This window comes from Pristis pectinata, chromosome 30 (genome assembly GCF_009764475.1).
Source record: "Pristis pectinata isolate sPriPec2 chromosome 30, sPriPec2.1.pri, whole genome shotgun sequence".
Taxonomy (NCBI): domain Eukaryota; kingdom Metazoa; phylum Chordata; class Chondrichthyes; order Rhinopristiformes; family Pristidae; genus Pristis; species Pristis pectinata.
In genome coordinates this window covers 22,734,139-22,757,574 of record NC_067434.1, presented here as the reverse complement: position 1 = coordinate 22,757,574, position 23,436 = coordinate 22,734,139, and the positions used below count along the sequence as shown (strand labels likewise).

The following is a 23,436-nucleotide window of genomic DNA, read 5'->3' as shown; positions in this document are numbered from 1 at the left end:
TAAATGTCCTGATGTAACACTTTTAATAATAGCTTCTAACGGTTTCCATGCAGCAGATGTTAAGCCAGCTGGCCAGTAGTTTCCTGCTTTCTGTTGCCCTCTCATAAGCAAAGAAATTACGTTCACTATTTTCTAATGTAATGGATTTCTCTACCTCAGTAACTGCACTCAAATTGTAGGTTGATAGATTTCTGGATATTAGAGGAATCAAGGGTTATGGGGAATGGGCAGAGAAATGGTGTTGAGGGAGATGATCAGCTGTGATCTCATTGAATGGCAGAGCAGGTTCATGGAGCTACATGGCCACTCCTGCTTCTATTTCCTACACTTTATGTAAATAACCTCATGTTCACTAATCTCCCTGTTACAAAAGTGTCTGTCCATGAGGGCACTGCTAAGAGTGGTCACTTCTCAATCCTTGCAGAGACAAAGCCTCGATTTCACACTGAGGAAACTCTCCACTGTATAGTGAGGCATTACTGCATGCTAACTGGTTAGATTCAGGATGTTACGAGTCATTGAAAACTGGTATCTGTGTGGCACTCCACGCCATCAGGAGCAAAATTGTATTTCACTCCAACTTATAATCCATCACCATTCATGTACCACCACAGAATCAGAATCAGGTTTATTATCACTGACTTATACGATGTGAAATGTGTGTTTTGCAGCAGCAGTACAATGCAAAGACATAAAATTACTATGCATTGCAAAAATCAATAAATAGTGCAAAACAAAAGGAATAATAAGGTCGTGTTCATGGGTTCATGGACTGTTCGGAAATCTGATGGCTCCTGAGCTCCTGACTTGAGGAATACTGCTCCCAAATACATTAAAATCATATTCCAGCCAGATCCCTCAATTCCATTAGTGTTCAGCTCAACTTTCCTGAAAAAATGTTGGATCTTTAATATTCAAAAATATTCAAAGCTGCTTGGACAGCACCTTCTAAACTCACCACCTCTACCAGCTAGGACAAGGGCAGCAAAAACACGGGGAACACCACCCCCTGGGAGTTGCCCTCCGAGCAACACCCCATCCTGACTTGGAAATATATCGCCGTTCCTTCACCGTCGCTGGGTCAAAATCCTGGAACTCCCTCCCTAAGCAGCACCGGGGGTGCACCCACACCTCAGGGACTGCAGTGGTTCAAGAAGGTAGCTCACCACTACCTTCTCAAGGGCAACTAGGGATGGGCAATTAAATGCTGGCTCAGCCCGCGAAGCCCACATCCTTAAAAATCCTTATAATAAAAAAGCTATCAATCTCTTGTCTTGATATTCAACAAGATACTCAACAACAGCCTCCACAGCCCTCGGATAGAGAAGTCCAAGGATTCACTAACCTCTGGTGAAGAAATTTCTTGTCTTTGTCTTGAATTGATCAGCTGTTTATTTTGAGACAGTGACCCCTGGTTCAAACCACCCCAGAGAGAGGAAACAACATTCCTGCATTTACCGTCGAGTCCCTTAAACATTTAGTATGTTCCAGTGAGATCAAGAGAGTATAGAGCCGGTTTGCTTAATTTCTCCTCATCCAACAAATCCCATATCCTAGGAATCAATCTGCTGAGCTTCAATTGTAAGATCCATCAGGTTCTCGAACTGACCTGCACAACCCCAACCCTACCTCAGCACCAGCACACTATGGACCACCTCTTGCACTACATGGACTTGTCTCTGACTGTGTTTTATTCTTGCACTAATGTCTTGTTTTGCACAGTCTTTTTCCTTCACTGTTTTGTATAATTTATATATAATTTATGTTCTTTGTGGTCAGAACCTATGTGCCTGTGATACTGCTGCAAGCAAGTTTTTCATTGTACCTGTACCTGCATATGACAATAATAACTTGACGAAGTCTATCCTTCCTCAGGTAGGGAGACCAGACATGCACACGGTATTCAAGGTGTTGTCTCACCAGAGCCCTATAAAGTGACAGTAAGACATATTTCCAGGTAACCCAAACACCCAGTGTTCTCCTCCACACAATCAGCTGTCCACCTGTGCTTCTTGTCCCTTTCTTCACCTTTCTCACCCCCCCTCCTCGATCGCAGATGCTGCTTGACCCGCTGAGTTCTTCCAGCATCGTGCTGTTTGTTCTAGATTCCAGCACCTGCAGTCTCTTCTGTCTTCAAGACAACTTTATTCTTGTATTCAAACTTCTTGCAATAAAGGTCAGCGTACTCTCTATCTTCCTAATTGCTGCATGTTACCTGGCAGTGATTTGTCAAGGACACCCCGGTCCTTCTGAACACACACCTCTTAGGAAGTCGTGGGCGTGCTATGTTGGCGCCGGAAGCGTGGCGACACTTGCGGGCTGCCCCCAGAACACTACGCAGGAAGATGCATTTCATTGTGTGTTTCGATGTACATGTGACTAATAAAGATATCTTATCTAAAATATATTCTGCTCTTCTTCCCAGTTGGATAACTTGATATTTTTCCACATCATTATGGACAGAATGAGAGAATGTTCAGCTCATTGACCTGGATTGGATTCAAATCCAGAGTCCAGGCATGGAAGGACCTTGTCCGAATTCCTTTTGTCCTTCTACTTTTCACCTTGAAGATTATCCATCTCTGGGTCTCCCTCCTCCTGTTCCCATCTGCCCACCTCACCCCTCCCACTGGGATTCCACACCGCCCCCCCCACCACTGTTCCCATCTGACCACCCCATCTCCTTTATCTGATTCCATGCTCCACCTTCCTATCAGATTCCATCACCTGCAGCCCTTTGATGCCTCCATCTATCACGTCCCAGCCTCTGTCACCATTTCCACTCTTCCCTCCTCCATTTACCTATCGCCCCTCCTCACCTGGATCCACCTATCACCTGCCAGCTCTTGCTCCACCCCTTCCCCTCAAATCTTCACACTGGCTACCTCCCCTCTATCTTTCAGTCCAGATAAAGGGTCTCAACCCTGTGTTGACTGTCCATTCCCCTCACAGATGATATTCGACCTGCTGAGTTCCTCCAGCGTTTTGTTTGTTGCTCTAGATTCCAGCATCTGCGGTCTCTTGTGTCTCCAGATTATGCATGCCTGTCCACTTTTGACAATTAAACAAGTTTTCATCAAAAGTATTGGTTCTCAAAATTAACATAATTGCACACAGTTTCATCTGAATACATATTTATTAGATAAATATTAGGTTGTCACATCATCTAACTACATACAGTTTGCAAGACTAAAAATCACAATTAGTTTTCTGACCAGTTTAAAGTATGAAATGATTGCATTGTACATACAATGTACAAACAGGAAAAAAAAACAATGGCCATATTTGCAAGTGACACAGGAGATTGTACCCTTTTTGAATTCTTGAATGATCATGATATCAAAAATTGTACAAACTATGAATTTGGTTACAATCTTTTTTTTTAACCCCCTCATTTTCTTCATTAATTTTGTAGCACCTTAAAAATATGCAGGTGATCTACTAGATAATACACTGAAGCTAAATATTACACGTAGGTAAAACAAAGGTTTCATCTGAAGGATCAGAGTATATTACAGAGGTGAATGAATGGCAAGACTTCACGTAAGATAACAAACAGTATATCTCTTTCCACACAGTCACTTCTGATGGATTGCAAGCTGGTTGAGACAATGCACATTTCAGGAAAATGAATGCACTTTTCTTTACATTGAACATGTCTCCCTTTATCATTTACATATGTACACATGTCCCTTAGTCCCTGCTAAGAACAATGCTATCTGTCTCTGTATGTCTGTCTGCTTTGTCCTTACAGAAGTCCGAGCAGGGGCCCAAAGATCACCGAGGTTCCTTCCCAGCCAGGTTTTCACAGTGACACTTGTAAAACCATGGAGACTACACGTGTGAAACAGCTCTTAAAAAAAAATCAACACCAAACATGCCAGTGCTCACTCACCGGCCTTTTTTTTTGTTTTAAAATAACATTACAACATGTTAGAACTTCTTTTTCAGGAAAAAAAATCATTGGCAGTGCATTGTCAGTCATTGGAAACTCTTCACTTTTCAGAGGTGTTTTGTCGAGGCTGTTTCAAATGAACAGGTTCCCACTTTGGAACCAGTACCTTGCCAGACCAAGGGACTGGCTGCCCTTAAAATGGGGAGAAGTTGAAATGGGAGGTGCAGATAATAGTCTCATGATATCCACACAAGCAGAAGCCAGGACAAGAGCAACGGGGCAGAAAATGGTCACTTCCTGCTGGGTCAACTCAACCCACCGAGTGGGGAATAGGATTCTCAAGGGTGTCAGGTTATACCGATAACCAACTGCTGATACGGTTACGCGTGTAACCTTCTAGGATGATGTCGGTTAATATTTTGGGCAACCATACTGAAGTCTCAAAGTATAAGGATGGAATATTTATCAACCATTGTCATCCAATATGCCAAGAACTATCCAACATTCATGCCTAGATGCATGATATAATCAGACCCAATTATATGACTGTCATATGTTTAAAATCATTTTCACTTCCTTCTCTCTAACAGGTATAAGTCCCTGCAAATTGAGTACCTTTATATTACACAGCCTGTCATCTGTCAAACATTTTTGACATTTAAAAAGACTAATGAAGAGATTACATTTCGCAATTTCTCTTTCAGTTTAAAAGAATTCATAAAGCTGAGTAACAAAACATTGTAAACTGCTAATAATCCCAGCAAGTGAAACACATCACTCATTTAACAGAAATGAACTATACTGCACTAGTGACATGTTCTTTCCTCTACTTAAATCGAGCTCACTTGAGAATTAGGAGGGCTAGAAAGAGTTTGTAAACTTTACTTCTATTTGTGGGGAGGGGTGGAGGATGTTCCTCTGCTCTGTGGAAGAATGCTCGCTGAAAGTAGGGCCACAATTTAAAAACCACAGGAGAAGACAACCAATCCTGGTCAAGGAAAATGTTGAATGTTATCAAAGACGTTTCTAAAATATTCACAAAGTTATTTACAATTGCATTTTAAAGTAATCAGTTTGCATACTGAACATTGTCTTTTACATGAGAAAGGGGAAAAACCTCAATTGTATTTATTTACTTGCCAACTTTCTACGTGACGATTACAGATTCAATACTGCTACTAGCAAAGGCAAATAGTCATTCATCTTCATATCTACAGCTGCGTACTGGTAACTAGCATACATTACTATGCACATACAGCAGTAATGGATCAGATATTCTCTTCTTCGAGAAGGAGCAAAATGTTTGGAAAGCAAACAAAAGATGACTTTGGTGGTGAAAGCATTGAACAAGTTTCCAGCAGTAAGCTTTACGTTGAAAAAAATGTCAGCTCATTAAGAATAAAAATGAAAAAAGACAGAAAAACTATCTGGAAATGCAACAAATTCCTCTGACACTGGCATATGTGCAGCACAGTTAGTGTCGCAGGTTAAAAATGTTTGATTTTGGGAGCGCAGTTATGCATTTCATTAGTGGGTATAACAAAGGGTCAGATTGTGCATCAACTGCATGGATGCAGGCTGGTTGTCTCGCACACATGCCATTTTTTCCTTCCTTCTTGTCAGACAACTATTGTACAACACTGTTTGAGAAAGGTACGTCAGCACAGAATGAGGGCTGGAGAGAAGAGGTGGTTCATGCAAATAAAATGGTGGCTTGCATGACAAAAGAGGAAAAGGTTCACTGGTGCGAGGATTTCAATATTGTTTCAAATCCCAACTGGTAAGGAGAGGACCTCATGCATCCGTCTTTGAGGGAAAGCACAAACCAGGAAAATGTTGCCAATGCCTTCAGTCACTGACTGTTCGGGCTCCTGGCTCTGCCAGTGGATCTCGTCTGCTTCATCAGTCCATCCCTTGCAGCAACTTGTCCAAGGATCGCTGCCGTTGCCGCGTGCCATCTGAAGAAGACTGAGCCACAAATGCAAGAGATCTGTCGGCAGTCCTCTCAGGAAGGACAGGACGCTGGTTTGGCAGAAAGGATCAGCAAAACACCCAAGGACAGCAATAAAACACTGCAAGGAATGGATTCCCTTGCATTTCACTTGCAGGCTGTCAGCGGTCCCTCGCATTGCCGAACAAAGAAATAAAAAGTAAACAGGAGAAAATCTCTGTACAGAAGACTTGTCAGGTGTGGAAGTCACAACTTCCCATTCACTGTTTTTACACATTTTCCCAATTTGATATCCAGGTCAGCAATATTGTGCTTTCTAGTTGCATTCTGACCTAAATACTTTATGCCTGTTACTCCTTAGTTCATCTGCTCCTCTCACAGGAGCTGCTGTGTGGAAGGTTCCTGTTTCTGGTGTTTTAGAGGGAGATTGGATGGGGATAAGGGTGGGGGTGGTGGTAGGTGGAGAAGATCTTGGGGACTGATCTACAAGGAGAATTCTTCCCGCTCTTCATTGTTGTTTTCCCAAATTTAGCACCTGGACACCTGGAATTCTTTCTATTTGTTCTGAAAACTGGTTTGATAAAGCTACAAGGTTATCTTTATGAAGGTGAATGCGTGAACCTGTAGCACAACCTAAGAAGCTTCCTTCCCCACCCCTCTGCCCACACTGCTCTCCGTCTGTGGAAGTGCGTAAGTAGATCATTCCGGAAGGACAAGGAGCCTGGAGTGCACCATTTCATCTAGTGTACGAACTCTTGCAGAAAAGGGTGTTTGACTTCTCGTGCGGCTACCTGGCGAGGATGGATGAAGGGATGGGCTTTCAGTTGGTCTCAAAGAGAGAAAGAAGGTCATCATTGCTATTGCTGGGCAAGTCAGGAGGGCCAAGGTACGACAGGAGCTCATCTGGATTTGTGAATTCTGGAATAAGCTGCAACAAACAAAAAACAAACATTCAATGATATCAAGTCCAGCCCCAGGTACAACGCTTCCTCAATACAAGATACACAGTCGTAACTCAACAATAAGACAGTATTAATCAAAGAAAAGTGATCAGAATAGAAAGGCTGTTGAATACCCTTACATTTCTAATGTAGTTTGTTACCAAAGTCATTAAACAGTACATTTTACTAAGTTATAAAAAGAAATGAACAATTTGCTCCCATCATACTGCAGCAATGGGCAGAGAAGTGTAATATTCTTGCTGGAGTAAATTATAACTTGTAAGCTTATTGTGTTCCTTATGAAATTGTTGCATTGTAAAAGGCTTGCAAGATATGTCTGGTAGGATGACAAGTGGACCAGATCAACCAAGTGCAATAATAAGACTAATTCAGCAGGTCAGGAAGGGGTGCGGTGGTTAAACTGCTGAATTAGCAGCCAGAGTTTTGGACCACTGATCCAGGGGAAGTGAGTTTATGATGTGTGGCTCACTTGTCTCTGGGTCAGAAGAGTGTTGGTTCAATAGAGATGTGAGTATAAATATCTAGACAGACTCCAATGTGGTGCTGTGGGCCAAAATATCACAGTTGAGAGAGCATTAGAGAGGAGATCTAAAACTCCTTGGGTTCAATACTGTGTTAAAAAATTGTGATCAGGGTCTCAAAGCACAGATGGGCCATTTAGGACTGAAGAGAACTTCCCTCACACAGAGAAGGGTGAACCTTGAGAATTCTCTATCCCAGAGTTCTGTGGCAGCTCACTCATTGTGTTCATTGAAAATTGAAACCAAAGGATTTCACAACTTTATAGGAATGAAGGGATCTGGGGACAAGGCAGGTGTTGAGGGAGGATATCTGCCATGATCTTGTTGAATGGCAAGCACAGGATCAAGATGCTGAATTGTCTACTCCTGCTCCCAATTCTAAAGTTTCTCGATCCATTATTAACTGCCCCATTAACACCTCAGTTTGTTCTCCCCATTTCATTTTGAAAACAGTTGGTTTATAATTGTAGTGGTTAATTTATTCCGATTACCTTTTATCTGGCACTTCAAACAACATGTTAGTTTTATAGATGGTGGACAGGAGAAGGTGTGGACCAACCCACATAATCCAACTACTGTTCAACCTGGCTTGATAGTTTGAGCAGTAGATCACTTGATTTGCATTGAGAATCCTGTCAGCTTAAACCTCCTTCAAAGGTTGTCATTATGGAGTTTCAAGTACCAGAGGACATGCATTTAAGGTGACAGGGGGAAAAGTTCAAAGGAGATGTGCAGGGCAAGTTATTTTTTACGCAGAGAGTGGTGGGTGCCTGGAACACGCTGCCAGCGATAGTGGTGGAAGCAGATATGACTGTGGCATTTAAGAGGCTGTTAGACACATGAACATGCAAGGCAACATACATAAAAGGCTGGAGAAACTCAGCAGGTCAGGCAGCATCTATGGAGGGAAATAAACAGTCAATGTTTCAGGTCAAAACCCTTCATCAGGACTGGGTTCCTCCAACATTTTGTGTATGTTTCCCCAGATTCCAGCGTCTGCAGAATCTCTTGTGTCTCTGAATATGCAGGGAATGGGGGAGTATGGATCATGTGCAAGCAGAAGAGATTTAGTTGAATTTAGCATTGTGTTAGGCGCAGACATTGTGGGCCGAAGTGCCTGTTCCTGTGCTGTACTGTTGTGTGTTCTATGGAGAGTTTAGATCCTTTGGGTCTATGTTCTTTGGAGATCAGAAGAATGAGGCGTGACCCTATTGAGATATATAAGATTTTGAGGCGGCATGTAGGGCAGATGTTGAGATGTTTTCCCTAATGGGAGAGTCTCAAATGAGGGGCCACACATACAAGGTAAGGGCTGGTCATTTAAAATGGAGATGCACAGAAATTTTTTTCTGCAGAGGGTGGTGAACTTCTGGAATTTTCGACCCTGCAGGGTTATGGAAGCCTAATCATTAGAAGTATTTATGGCGGAGGTCGATCCATTTTTGAAAGACTGGGAGACTGGGGGCTACGGGGAACTGGCACAGAAGCAGAGATGAGACCAGCATAGATCAGCCATGATCATATTGAATTGTGGGGCAGGCTGGAGGGGTCTGGTGGCCAACTCCTTGTGAAGCCAATATTTGCAGTGTTGTACCTCCCACTATCAAGTTATAGATTGGCAAATGATGGATATCAAAAAAACAGGCAGATTTGAACTGGGTATGGAGAAATAAATGGGAAAGGGGACCTTTGCTTTGAACTTTGAATAATAGTGACCTATGGTAATAAGGTACCTTTTATAATTTGGTGAGAGATATATCAGAGAATCTAGTGTGAATGAGGAACTGAAGGAACTAAGTAGTAGTCAGAAAATAGTACTAGAGAAGTTAGTGAGCTTGAAAGCTGATCTACATTCAAGAGTTTTGAAAGAGCTGACTTTAGAGATGGTGATGCTATGGCTATCGTCTTCTAAAGTTCAACAGACTCTGGAATTGCTTCTGTGGATTGGAGAGTAACAAATGTGATCCGACTATTTAAGCAGGGAATGGAGATGTAAAATTTAATGTCAGTGTTAGGGAAAATGCTGGAATCTAAAATGAAGGATGTTATAGCAGAAGACCTGGAAAAGAATAATAGGACTGAACAGAGTCAGCTTGGACTTATGAAGAGGAAATCATGTTGGAATGATCTGCTGCAGTTTCTTGAGGTTGTGGCTGTTCTAATAGATGGGGGGGGGGGGGGGGAAACAGTGGACATGATGTAGTTGGACTTTCAGAAGGCATGTGACGAGATCCCACATAAGAGTTTGGTCAACAAGGTTAGAGCAGTGGGATTGGGGGTGATATACTGACGTGCAGTGGGAATTGGCTGTTGATGGAAAGCAAAGATAGTGGGTAAAGGGATCCTTCTCGGGTTGGCTGATGGTCTATCACAGGAATTGGTGACAGGGTCCTGCTTCTCACAATTGGCTGATGGGACTGAATGTCGTACTTCCAAGTTTGCTGATGCTACGAAGCGAGGTGGAATTGTGGGTGCAGAGAACGATGTAAAGCAGCTTCAAGGAGAAATGGACAAGCTGAGTGAGTGGGCGAGAACATGGCGGATGGAATATAATGTGAAAAAGAAGTAAAATCATGATGGTGCAGCACAGTGGTTCTTCCGGTAGAGGCACTGCCTCTCAGTGCCAGTGACCCGGGTTTGCTCTTGACCTCCGGTGCTGTCTGTGTGGAGTTTGCATGTTCTCCTGCATGGGTTTCCCCTGTTGCTCTAGTTTCCTCCCACATCCCAAAGACGTGGGGGTTGGTGGGTTACTTGGCTGCTGCAAGTTGTTCCTAGTGTGTAGTTCAGTGGTAGAATCCATGGTGAATTGATGAGAATTGGGGAGAGTAAAATGGGATTAGTGTAGGATTGTTCTTGAAGGCTGGCATGGACATGGAGAGCCAAAAGGCCTGTTTCTGTGCTGTATGATTCTATAACTCCAGAGCAGAAAGTAGAGTATTTGTTACATGTGAGATACTAAATAATGTTGATGTTCAACAGGACCCAGGTGTGCTCGTACTAAGTTGCTGAAGGTCAGCATGCAAGTTCAGCAAGTGATTAACAATGGTATATTAGCCTTTATTGGGATCTTACTATGATTTGAATACAGATATCAGGAAGCCTTATTGTAGTTATATAGGGCCTTGGTGAGACCACATCTGGAGTAATGCATACAGTTTTGATCTCTTTACCTAAGAATGTACTTAGACAGAGCACAGCAGAGAGATTGGGGAGGAGGAGAGATTGAGGAGATTGGGAGTTTAGAAGAATGAGAGGAGATCTCATCAAAACTGATAATGTTCTGAAAGGACTTGACAGACTAGAAACAGGGAGAATGGTTCCCTTGGACCAGGAGCCTAGAAGCAGTGGGTACTGTTTCAGAATAAGGAATAGGTCATCTAGGACTGAGATGAGGAGAAATTTCTTCACTCAGGTTGTGGTCAATCTTTAGAATTTGCTAGTCTGGAGGTCTGTAGAAGCTTAATCACTGTGTTCATAGAGACTGATAGGTTTCTGAACATTCAGGAAATCAAGGGAGATGGGGATGGTGCAGGAAAATGGTGTTGAGATCAGCTCTGATCTTGATGAACAGCGGATTAGGCTTTAAGGGCCAAACGCCCCTTCTCGCTCCAGATGTTCTGAAGGTGAAACGTTTGGTTGCTGACATATGGAAACTTTAAATATTGAGCTGATGTCAATTGATTCATTTTTGAATGATCAGTGAAGTCTCAAAATGTGTTTGCTTTTCCACAATTCTCACTCGTAACATTTTGGGGATTTTAATTTTTTTTGAAGGGTACTTCCAAGTTCTGACTGATTTATGGCAAAATATGGGTATTGTAAATCTGCAACAAATTTACCTGTGTATGTGCGCAGTCTGAAAATATCAATTAAAATTTTGTATCAAGGGAGAATCCTGATTTAAAACTGAATGCCATTGCTTTGCAGGAGCTGTTTGCATTGTGGTAGTCAGGGATTCTTTAAGAGTCACTGCTATCAATTTAGAGTGGATAAATGCAGTAAGAGTGATAAGTGTTCCTGAAACAAATGAGCATTGAAACTCATCACAGTTTGCTGTGGGAATATGTTTGAAGTTATAAAATGCTGGAAGCATTTAAATAAGATCTCCTTGTAGTGTATTCCCAATAATCAATTGAGAGCTGCAGATCTCACAGATTAACCACACCATGTGCTTATTGGGACTATATGCGCTTCCAATGTAATCCAGTTTTTTTTTATTAAATGCATTTATAATGTATACATGTATTTAAACGCATTGCAGCTTTATAAATCTCTGGTTAGGGCACCTATGGAGTTTTGTATTCAATTCTGGTCGCCCCATTATAGGAAGGATGTAGAGGCTTTGGAGTGGGTGCAGAAGACATGCTGCCTGGATTAGAGAGAATGTGCAATAAGGAGAGGTTGGACTAACTTGGGTTGTTTTCTCTGGAGCGGTGGAGGCTGAGGGGAGACCTGATAGAAGTTTATAAGATTATGAGAGGCATAGATGAAAGTAGACAGCCGGCATCTTTCTCCCAGGGTTGAAATGACTAATACTAGAGGGCATGCATTTAAGGTGAGGGAGGCAAGTTCAAAGGAGATGTGTGGGGCAAGTTTTTTTTACACAGAGAGTGGTGGGTGCCTGGAATGCGCTGCCAGGGTTGGTAGTGGAGGTAATTACGATAGAGGCATTTAAGAGGCTCTTAAATAGGCACGTGAACGTGCAGAGAATGGAGGGATATGGACATTGTGTAGGCAGAAGGGATTAGTTTAGTTAGGCTTTTAATTACTAGTTTCATTAGTTTGGCACAACATTGTGGGCCGAAGGGCCTGTTCCTGTGCTGTACTGTTCTATGTTCTATGCACATTTATGTTTGCTGAGGGCGATGGTTCTGGCCCTACACTGCCTCTCCCCGGATTTAATATTAATAGGAACAATGAGTAATACATGGGTTCCGGTACAAACTTGAGCTGGGTCGCATAAATAATTTGCAATTTTTTTTGCTACGTTTAACGTAACAAAGCATCTAAAGATGCAAGTTCATTTATGCAATTTCAAATCAATGTAGGGAAAAGAAACTTAGAAAAAGATAATTGAGCATACACTAATTCCAGCAGTCACTTTCAAATTCGGATGTTTATCACTAGGCACCACACCCTGAACACTTTTACTTAACATAAATCAGTGATTTATGGAGTAGATTTTAAGTTTGTGTCTTGCACATAAAAATGGTGTCGCAAGTAAAATTTCCTCTAGTGGATGTGAAAATCAGCCATTCCTTTAACAGTTTTATACCTGAAAATTAAGTTGAAAATTTACCCCTGTGTGTTTGGGAAATTCAGCAGCCCTTCAATATTATCCGGCACACTGAGGAGTTAAGGTTTAAAATTGAAAGACACTGACTATCCACAAAATGGTTTGTTTCTGTAACATGATCGGTTTTGAAACCATTTGAACAAATTTTTGCAATATTACAGTTTTTCTTTGTGGGGCCAATGGGGAGGAGAATGTTTTAGACATTATTGTGAGCTCAGATAGTCATAAAAAATGGAATAATTTGAGTGACTGTTATCAATTGCAGTTACCAGTGAGGAGGCCAAGTATCAAGACCAGTTCGAGAAGGGAATTCCTTTGTGCAGAGGGCCCAATTGCAGTAGAGTCCAGCTGGTAAGGTTCTTCCAGCCCATCAAGACTGGCTACTCCCATTCTTTCTACACCAAGTCGGTCTCAGTCTTAGCCTCAGTTGAGCCCACATGTCATTTCCTGGGCTTGGAAAACAGGAAAGGTTGTTTCCTGATTGGTCAATATGTTTAAGAAGCGATTGCCCCTCTTTTGCACCAATTAGGTCTCAAGGCTTTCCTATCGCCTGGACCCAGAGCAAGGTTGGAGTTTCCATTTTGGCTGGCAGGAGCAACAGCGAGTCATGGGTTAATGAACAAGGAGACCATGTCATTGGAGGCTAGCTGGTAAAAGAGAACAAACCAATCTGATGAATGAAATGAAGAGATAAAGGAAAGCCAGCTTCGTCAGATGGGGGTGGGAAAGGGAAGCGAGGTCTCATTTTGCATGTACAGTTGCAATTTATTGTGACAGAGGTTTCCGCAGGTTGGATTTTTTTGAAACCATTCATGGGATGTGGCAAGACCAACATTTACTGCCGATCAATAATTGCCCTTGAGAGTGTGACGATGAGCCGTCTTCTTGACCCTTTGCAGTCTAAGTGATGATTGTGTTCGTACAGTGTTTGTGGAGAGGGAGTTTCAGGATTTTGATCCAGCCGTGATTCAGGAGTTCTATTTCCAAGTCGGGGTAGTGTGTAACTGATACTGAACTTGAAGGTCATAGCATTCCCATGTACCTGCTGTCCTAGGGATAGAAGTTGGATGTTTGGGAGATCAATTGTACACAATGCAGCTACGGTGTTCTGACGCTGACAGGAATGGTGTACAGAGGGTGGTGAGGGCTTGGACTCCAGTAATCTCCATGACTGGGGCAGTTTCCGACTTCTTTGCTACCCACTCACTGGTTGTGCCACGTGAACCACCACTCACCCCCGAAAGATTGGACAGCCTCACTCTATTGCACGTGATGTTTCACTTCTCACATCAGCCAGCCTTATTAATTTCTCCGAGACAAAATCTCGGCTGAATTACTGTCAGTTTAGTGGTGTGCCCATCGCCCGCCAGGAATGACTCAAAATTAATTCAAATAAGAACTTTCACAACATTGAGAGGAGCATTTGAGCTGCATTCAGTCTCAGCATTTAAATCACCACACCACCTAGCCCCTCTAGAGATGCAGTGAAATTAAAGCTGGGCCAAATGTTCTGTGCCATGACTTTAGAATGCCAGGAACCAACTCTGGATGGAGTTTTCTAAACCCCTGCTATCAGTCTTTAAAAAAAGAAAGATTTGAAAACAGATCACGTTAAGAAAGCATTTGTGTTACAGCCAGCCTTTCGGTACTCTTCACAACTGTCTTAATGGACGTTAGGGCAACTTGTCACTCATAACAGAATCTGCTGGACTATTTGCCTCGTCAGTATGAACCGATTCTTATCTCCCTGATCACTTTGCCTTTTATCCCTTTGGACATCTGATGTATTGTACAGTAAATAAAGTTATTTCTTAAAAAAAAACAGACAGGTGAATGGAGCAGCCAAGCCAACTACTCTCTCCCTAGACTGCTGCAGTACAAAGTAACACGTGAAAATGTATGAAACAATGATGTGGTATGAGGCGCATTTTTGTGCCCAGGATTTGCTGGCAGTGGATGGGCAAGCAAATGAGAGCATGACGCACACTTACATCCAGTGAGGGTTCCGGCATGTCGGACGCTCCCTGACCACCAGCCTGACCTTCCAAGGTGGAGGGCGGGTGAAAGGTCAGATCACTGTGTGGATGGTTGCTAGGACCAACCTGCCGGGGCTGCTGGGCAGGACCACTGTGATGTAATGGCTGCCCTGATTGGCTGCTGGGGTGAGGTGCGTGCATACCTTTCTGCATGGAACTATGGGACTGATCAGTACTGCCAGGATGAGGCATCTGCAGAGGAGGAAGCAGGAGAGAGTGAGGCCACAAGGTACAGTGCTCAAGACGTCTGAAGAATGTTAATACCAAACCCAGCCATTAGACAGGAGAGAAAGCCAATCCCCACTTAAGACCTTCCAAATCTCACTGGAGGAATAGAAGGAAATCAACTCTGCAGCATTAACTTGCAACACCTAACATCTGCCAAGCCTAGAGCATCTTTAAGAAAATTTATCCAGATTTCTGGAGAACAGCTGGATCTTTAAGGAATTTTCAAGAAGCAGCTGGATCTTTAAGAAAATTTACCCAGAATTCTAGAGAACATCTGGTTCAGCGTCACCTCAGCATTTATTTTTAAATGTTACCTATGAAGATTTTGGTACCTAGCTCTTTTATGCACCATCAATGACAATCACGTCAGATTGGGCTCAGATTTTTTTATAGGATTAATCCTTTTTGTTGGTCTATTTGGGCTGAAATATATTACCAAGTGAATCTAACCCCTCTGTAAAAAAGGACTTTCTTTCTAAATCATGTTTTATTTCATTTTAAGGAAAGGGAAATATGCTGGGAGTATTGATGGTGGTTTATCTTTGGAAAGAAAATTTAGTAAATATACTCTTTAAGATTGTACAGAAATTTTAATTATGTGGCCCAAAAGTGGGCTCTGGCCTTCAGCAGAATTCTCTGCTTAAAGAAAAAGGCACTGGGGTGGAAATTTGTCAGTTATTTGTGCTAACAAGTAAGATATACTACTGGCTGTGCATTGTACTTCTCCTAGAACATCCAATTCCATGCACTATCACATTTTAAGCACAAGAATTAACTTCTGCCCCACTGTCTCTGACACATCAGCTATACAGAGAGGATGTCTTGATTCATGCCCAGAGAGTCCTTTGTTATTAGATGTAAACCTTTTAACTAGCATTCCTTTATCACCTTCAACAACATATGGTCGGCTCAATACTGCAGAGTTGGGGATAACGTTCCTCCCTTTCCAAAAAAAAACCCCTTACTTGTGTGTGCGTGTAGGCAGAAGCAGTTAGTTGTCCAGGAAAGCTTGATAACGTCAGCTGTGGCTTTCCAACATCAAAGGTCAGACACGCACACAGTGTCCACTTTGATGCGGCGGAGATAAGTGAAAGTTTTGCATCACCCACGTACTTTAGCCCGGTAGTATCGTTAACATTTTCAGCGACGGACTTTCTGCTCAGCATTTTCCAATGCAGTTTTTGTTTTGGTGGGGTGACTGTGAAGAGGGCTGGGCAGGAAGGAGAAGCCCATCCAACAATACCAGCAGTATTGCACGTTGGGATAAGGTTGAGCTCCAGCATAACTGAAACTAGCTGGGGGCAGAATTTTTTATGAACCACCTTGATTTGTTTTTTTAGATATGCCATGTAAAAAAAAGACTGTCGACGTGGTAAATCAGCTCATGTCCCCAGCCTTAGGGTCTACCAGTGAGTGACAAAGCAATGGGATGCTTGCAGCAAGTTCAGCAACATAAAGTGCTAATTGCCCTTTGTACTCGACCTGTGCGAAATAACAGTGAAATAAGCACATACAAAAGCGGACCAGATTTGCATGGAGAGAGGAAATAAAACAAGGCAGATGAAAAAATGTCAGTGCTGTATAGAAACATTCCAAGCCACACTGCACACTCAGAAACACAATCAGACAGGAATATTTGCAGAGAATTAGTTAAAAGGACTCTGGATGGCAGATTCGCTAAGTTACTCTCCGCTCTCTCTGTGAGATCATCAGCAGCCAATGGGGTTTTTGCTGCATCTCATCCTGTCCCATTTATGTAATTCTTATCTGTGCTCTCTGTCTTGTCATGTGTTGGCATATATAGCACTCTGGAACAGTTGTAAAAATACAGTCCCCGTCCCCTCCCTTCCCCCTCCCCACTCCCTCCCCCACCCTCCCTCACGGGACACCTCTTAGGCTGAATGTATCCCAAGTGCAAATGCAAAGGTCATTGTATGAAACAAAGGGAGAGATGGACACAAATGGCATCACTTACCTGGTCAGGCATGGAGTGGCTGAGAGGCTTGTCAGGAGTCATAAGGCTGTTGGGCATATCTGGAGGGTGCGACAACTGGGGCCCATGCATGAAGTCGTTCATAGAAGCACCGGCAGGGTTGCCATGTGGGAAATCAAAGTTCCCATGGCTGGGGTAAGTGTTACCTTTTGGGAGGATTATGACAGTGTTATTAACAAGTCTGCTTTCTCAAACAATCTGCATCCTGTCAGGACTGAAGGTTCCCACACAGAAAGTCACCTCCAACAAAATGGGAGTGTCATTTTGCCCATTTCCCCCTTTGTAACTTGGTACACTGTTGTGCTACCAGCTGCAAAAATTAAACAGTTTAAGAGGGCGACCAAACTTAGTGGGTTAATGAGACATAATTCAGCTCACAATCACCTTGAAAGAGTTTAGATGTCCTCTAATTGACTGCCTCTCTCTTTTGCTCCTCAGATGCTGAGTATTTCTAGCATTGTGCTTTTATTTCTGATGTCTATCATCTGCAATACATTTGCTTTCAGACATACTCTTCCTTTTGAAAAAAAGACACTGTACTCATTCAATCCCATCCCCAGTGGTGCAGTCAGTGTGTGACATATCAGGATTTGCTTTCCTTTTACTCTGTAACCCTGTGAGTGACAACTGGACGCTTTACATGGAGGCCTGTACAGCCAAATACCTATTCCTGAGTGCACAACTACATGTGATGATCTTATGTTTGACAGCTGAATATTCATGTTTCCCTCTGTGGTCTGTACATCTTTTTCTCATCGAGGTTAACCAACCCTCCCTTCCTCAGCCACTGCAGTTATTAAAGAAGTCAGAATTTGTTCTGGTCTATTAAAGCAAACACCTACCACAGATCAGCAGACCTTCAGTTCCATTTCTCATTTTACTTTAACTGAACACAACTAAGATCTCAGTGCCACCAAGCTGTTTAAAGGCAAACATAACCACCAGGGCTCCCACTGATCATTGGACACAGGTCACTGCAGTTGAGCAAGGACTGGGTTGAGTTTGATTTTGATAATTTTTTGTTAAGTAAGGATTGTCTGCCTTAATGCTTGTCAGAACATCAGGGACCATGAGATGAGTAAAAGTCCAAGGGTCCCATCAACCTGACTTTATTTACATCACATACTGTCCATACTATGAGGGACTCCGACCCAACTAGTTAATCATCTGAGGCACAGATTTACAAATCCTTGTATAGTTCTTGCTCCAAAAGAAAAAAAACACTACCCACGACAAAGAAAGCACATCAACAGGTTTTTGATCTATTCAATTTGTATCTGTTGCTATAAACACTAATCCCAGTGTTGATCTAACTCTTCCTGTTGAAAGGAATTTCAAATTCACATGTTTTCTTCTTGGAATTGCATTTGTTCATCACCACCTTCAGAGATTATTATTAACACACCCGGATGTGATTATTCCCTCAAATAATTTTACACCTCTGCATTGTTTTTTATAGAGGTGTGAAATCTCCCTAAAGGAAGGTGAACAGAATGTGTTCGATCTGTATATTTGGTATTCATTCCTGAGTTGTTGGCCACATCTATTCTACCATAGGTTAGATTCAGGTCTAGAATTCAACTAGAAAATGAGAGATGGTCTTCAAGGGGCTGGTTTCTAAGGGCTGGACTAATGCTGTTCTCTGCATCTGGTACATTGGTACTGGGGATGCAACATGTCAACAATCAAAATACACTCATACTAATGTTTTGACACATACAAAAGACACGTATTAACTGGCATAATGAAAAATAATAATATTGCACAAATACCACGGCTGAAAAGAACTTAAAAAAAAATCTCTTGACAACAGCTTTATTCAATACCCCAGCAAGCTGGATAAACACAATGCTGATGATATGTATGGATGGATAGGAAAGTTTAATGTCACTGAGAAACCTACCCGGGTTGCCATACTCATTGCCACTGTTGCCTCCTGGTGGTGGAGGTAGGGAAGGGTATGGTGATGGACCTGGACCAAGGGCTGCTATCATCTCCATGACATTGGGCATAATCATCTGGCTAGGGCTCATGGTCTTAAACCTCTTGGACAGCGGACCATCAGGATCATCTTTGATGTGGATGTCAGACTTCAGTGGAACTGGCCTCCAGCTGCATGTTGGATCAATGGTGACTTCTTCAAACTCAGAGCTGCAAAAAGACAAAAGATTTAACTAACTACAAGCAGGTATTACAATACCTCAATATTAAAATGTATGCTTCTGTTACTGACATTTGTAAAATGCCCAGACTGTTAAATGAATTTTTTAATATACTTTGACATAGAGGTTTATAAAATCATGAGGAGCATATATAAGATGAATAGCCAAAGGCTTTTTCCCGGGGTGGGGGAGTCCAAAACTAGAGGCCATCGGTTTAAGGTGAGAGGGGAAAGATTTAAAGGTGATCCGAGGGGCAGCTTTTTCATGCGGAGGGTGGTGGGTATATGCAGTGAGCAGCCAGATGAAGCTGCAGAGGGGGGCACAATTATGACATTTAGAAGACATTTGGACAGGTACATGGATAGGAAATTTTTAGAGTGATATGGGCCAAATGCAGGTAAATGGGACTAGATCAGTTGAGCAACTTGGTCAAGGACAAGCGCGGCTGAAGGGGCTTTTTCCCATGCTGTATAACTCTATGATATACAATAGACGTTTCAAGCTAGGATCTTCTGACATGGTGCCAGTTGTAGAGGCAAATTTTACCTCTACTTAGGAGTGCAGATTACTGAGACCGCTGAGAGGGAGAAAGAGAGAGAGAGAAAGGGAGAGAGGGAGAGAGAGCGAGAGAGAGGGGGGAGAGAGAGAGGGGGGGGAGAGAGAGGGAGAGAGAGAGAGAGAGATTCACCTCTGGTTTTAGTGCTAAATGCAAGGTTAGCCCAGTGGTTGTCCTCTCCCATATATTAATTTCTGGAATCAAATATGTGCAGTTAAGTACAACTGGTGGCCATTACAATACTCTTGCAAACACTTAGCAACCATGGATAAACATTTCCCAGACTGTAGGTAAAGAGTAGCCCAGTCTAATTCTAGATATCCCCAGTGTACTCCAGGTTACCTGTGACTAGTGCCAATTAAGGTAAAGATTAATGCAGGTAACACAAATTGGAAGTAATGGCAGTTGCAAAGAAAATGTATAATTTAGTTTTGGAAGCACACTTACAAAGCAACTTTCATAAATTTAGGATATCTCGAAGTGTTCTGTAGCCAGTGTTGGAAAAGCTGCAGGCAAATTCCGCATGGCAATATTCCACTAACAACAATGAGGTAAATTATCAGATATTTTTGGAAGAAGTATATTGGCCAGACGACCAGGGCAGCCTCCTGGCATTTCTCTGTATAGTAGAGCTGCTGGCATGCCTTCTTCATGATTACACATTGATGCAATCACGAAGAAGTCATGCCAGTAGCTCTGCTTCAGCTTGAAGAGATTAGGTATGTCATTGAAGATTCTTACAAATTTTTTGTGATGTGCAGTGGAGAGCATCCTGACTGGTTGCATCACAGCCTGGATACTCCAATGCACAGGATTGCAAGAGGCTGCAGAGGGTTGTAGACTCAGCCAGCTCCGTCACGGGTACAATCCTCCCCACCATCGAGGGCATCTTCAAGAGGCGGCGCCTCAAAAAGGCGACGTCCATCGCTAAGGACCCTTAACATCTGGGACACACCCTCTTCTCGTTACTACCATCGGGGAGGAGGTACAGGAGCCTGAAGACCCAAACTCAATGGTTCGGAAACAGCTTCTTCCCCTCTGCCATCAGGTTTCTGAATGAACCCTACCTCTTTATTCCCTTTTTTTTTTGGGCACTATTCATTTACTTTTAGCATGGTAATTTCATGTCTTTGCTACCACAAAATAACAAATTTCAAGTCAGTGATAACAGAACTGGTTCTGACTCTGAATGCTGTCACCAAGTGGAACTTTGATTGCATCCTATGTCCCCCACCACTGTTCTGCCCAAGCTTTTCCAAAAGCCAACACCTCTCATGGTGTGGCATTCTCTCACTGTGGAAGGTCAGTCTGGAATATGTACCAGGGTCTGATCTCATGACTTTTTCACTCAGAGGTACAACTCAGGAAGTAAGTGAAGGATTTTGAATTATTTATAATTTCCTTGTAAGTGTTTAGGAGACTTGAGACAATGCCCAGATTAAAATGAACACACAAAAGTTCATCTGTGGTAGGTTGGACTAAAAATGCTCCAGAAGAGTCATCAGTTTGAAATTGACTCCAATGGAGTATAACATGCAGAGACAGAGTATAACCTGTGACTGAGGGATGACCTTATAGAGGTGTGTGAAATCATGAGGAGCATAGATAGGGTGAATACACACAGTCTTTTTCCCAGGGAAAGGGAACCAAAAGTTAGAGGGCATGGGTTTAAGGTGAGAGGGGGAAGATTGAAATGGGACCCGAGGGGCAACTTGTTCTCAAAGAGGGTGGTCCATAAATGGAATTAGCTGCCAGAGAAGGTAGTTGAGGCAGGTACAATAACAACACTTAAAAGATATTTGGCTAGTACACGGATAGGAAAGGTTTAGAAGGATATGGGCCAAACGCGGGCAAATGGGACTGGCTTAGATAGGCATCTTGGTCAGCATGGATGAATTGGGCTGAAGGGCCTGTTTCCCTGCTGTATTGCTCTATGGCACATATTGTAATTAATGATGTCCTGGACAATGTCCAGAAAATAATTTTAAAACTTCATATACACTATCGATTGGGGATAATTTATACGTGATTGAGTTGGACTGAACAAACTCAAAATATGCTCATGGGAATTGGAAGAAGCAAGGCAGAATGCAGCAGAGAGATACAAGATCAAAGGAATCCTGGAGATGATGCAAAACCTCCCAGGTATGTGGCTTTGCAGTCTCTCTAGTCGACTGATGGAGCAATGTAAGCTCCGACTGGGTCACCCCTCCTACTTGTGGTTAATTATACTGATTCAATGAAAGCACATACTGAACAGTACTGTCTTTCTTTAGTGCCACACCCAAAGTACTGGACATGCTCAGAACTGAACTCAAGAGTCCTTAAGGAGGAAATTCAAACAGCGTTCTTAAAAGGGAAATGCAATGGCAACACTGCTCACATCAGTCCATGGAAACCTACCATTGCTCTGCAGAGTAAGCTGAATTTCATTAACAATGTACGGACAGACAAATAGAAGACTTACTTGAAACTGAAAATGGAATTCAGGATACAGAGAAGTCATTACTTAAACAAAAACATGTACAAATCCGGTTATGCATATAAATACAGGTCCCAAGACACATAATACATAAAATCATGAGGAACGTAGATCAAACCTACTTTTGTATATTGGAAAGGATGCTCCACATGTACTGATCAACCTCAAGACCTTCCAGGAGTGCTGTTTTACTGTAGTGAGCGAAAAGAATTTTGTCAATAACTCTTTTAAAGTCGGGTCTTTATTCTGAAACCATATTTTCCGCAATCATTTAAAGGTTCTCCGGCCAATAAAACCTTGAGAGGTTCTGATAAATAAGAAGAAAAGGAATTCTTTCCATTGCCAGTAGGGTTTGCAATCAGTAAGAGGTGTGGGCACAGTAGTGTTGTGGTTATGTTGGTGGACTAGCAGCCAGAGTTCTGGAGCATTGACCCAGAGACACAGGGCAGCTGGGGAATTTATGTTTGGAATTAAAATCAGTGAGTGAAGCCATCAAAACCAGCAGACTGTCATAACAAGCCATCTGGTTCACTCATGACCTTCAAGGAAGGAAATCTGCCACCCTTACCCAGTCTGGCCCTGTGAGATTCCAGACCTATCAAGGGGATTGACCCTTAACTGTCTCCATGTATCAGGGGCAATTAGAGATGGCCAACAAATGGTAGTAATATCCATATCCATTGAAGGAATTAATTAAAAGATATATCACTGGGAAAAAGTTCTAGTGGAAGAATAAGGTGAATTTCTTGTGGGCTGTGTGTTATGGCCTTGAATGCACGTCCTGACAGTGCAGTGAAAGCAAATTCAATGATAACTTCTATCGGAGAATTAGATACTTAATAAAAAGGAGAAATTATCAGGACTTTTAGGTAAAAGCAGAGGTGGAGGATTAATTAGATTTGTCTTTCAATGAGATGGCACAACCATTGCAGTAAATCCTCCTCTGGTGGGGGATTCTACTCCAAAGGAAGAGAGGTGAACTTTAAGCTAAAAACAATCTGCTGGAGGAACTCAGCGGGTCAGGCAGCACCTCAATGTTTGGGTCGAGACCCTTCATCTGGTCTTGACCTAAAACAGTGACTGTCCATTTCCCTCCACAGATGCTGCCTGACCCGCTGAGTTCCTCCAGCAGATTGTTTTTTGCTCCACATTCCAGGATCTGCAGTCTCAAGCATCTCCAATCTTTAAGGTAATTCTTCAAAGATATGGACACTTTTTTTTCATTTTTCGATTTCCCCCGAAATGAAAACAAGTCTGGATCCAGTAATATGGCAATGATTGCCTGGTTTACATTCTGGTACTGGAAGGACTTCAATAGGACCTTTATTGTCTAGCAGAAATCCAATAATTTCAG

The 23,436-nt window shown here is 42.5% G+C and overlaps 1 protein-coding gene across 19 annotated transcripts in view; it reads right to left on the bottom strand.

Annotated features, from left to right (window-relative positions):
• Positions 1-3,123: 3,123 nt before the first annotated feature.
• zmiz1a (zinc finger, MIZ-type containing 1a) overlaps positions 3,124-23,436 on the bottom strand; it is a 402,917-nt gene continuing 382,604 nt past the window's right edge. For 16 of the 19 annotated variants that reach the window (XM_052041291.1, XM_052041292.1, XM_052041288.1 and 13 more), the window contains 5 exons: positions 22,205-22,273; positions 18,786-19,033; positions 16,865-17,028; positions 14,617-14,853; positions 3,124-6,774 (listed from right to left, as the gene is read on the bottom strand). In XM_052041291.1, the coding sequence (XP_051897251.1) occupies positions 6,667-6,774; positions 14,617-14,853; positions 16,865-17,028; positions 18,786-19,033; positions 22,205-22,273 (826 nt within the window). In that variant the 3' untranslated portion in view covers positions 3,124-6,666. The remainder of the gene's footprint in view (positions 6,775-14,616; positions 14,854-16,864; positions 17,029-18,785; positions 19,034-22,204; positions 22,274-23,436) is intronic. The other 3 variants (XM_052041299.1, XM_052041301.1, XM_052041305.1) reach the window with 2 other exon arrangements.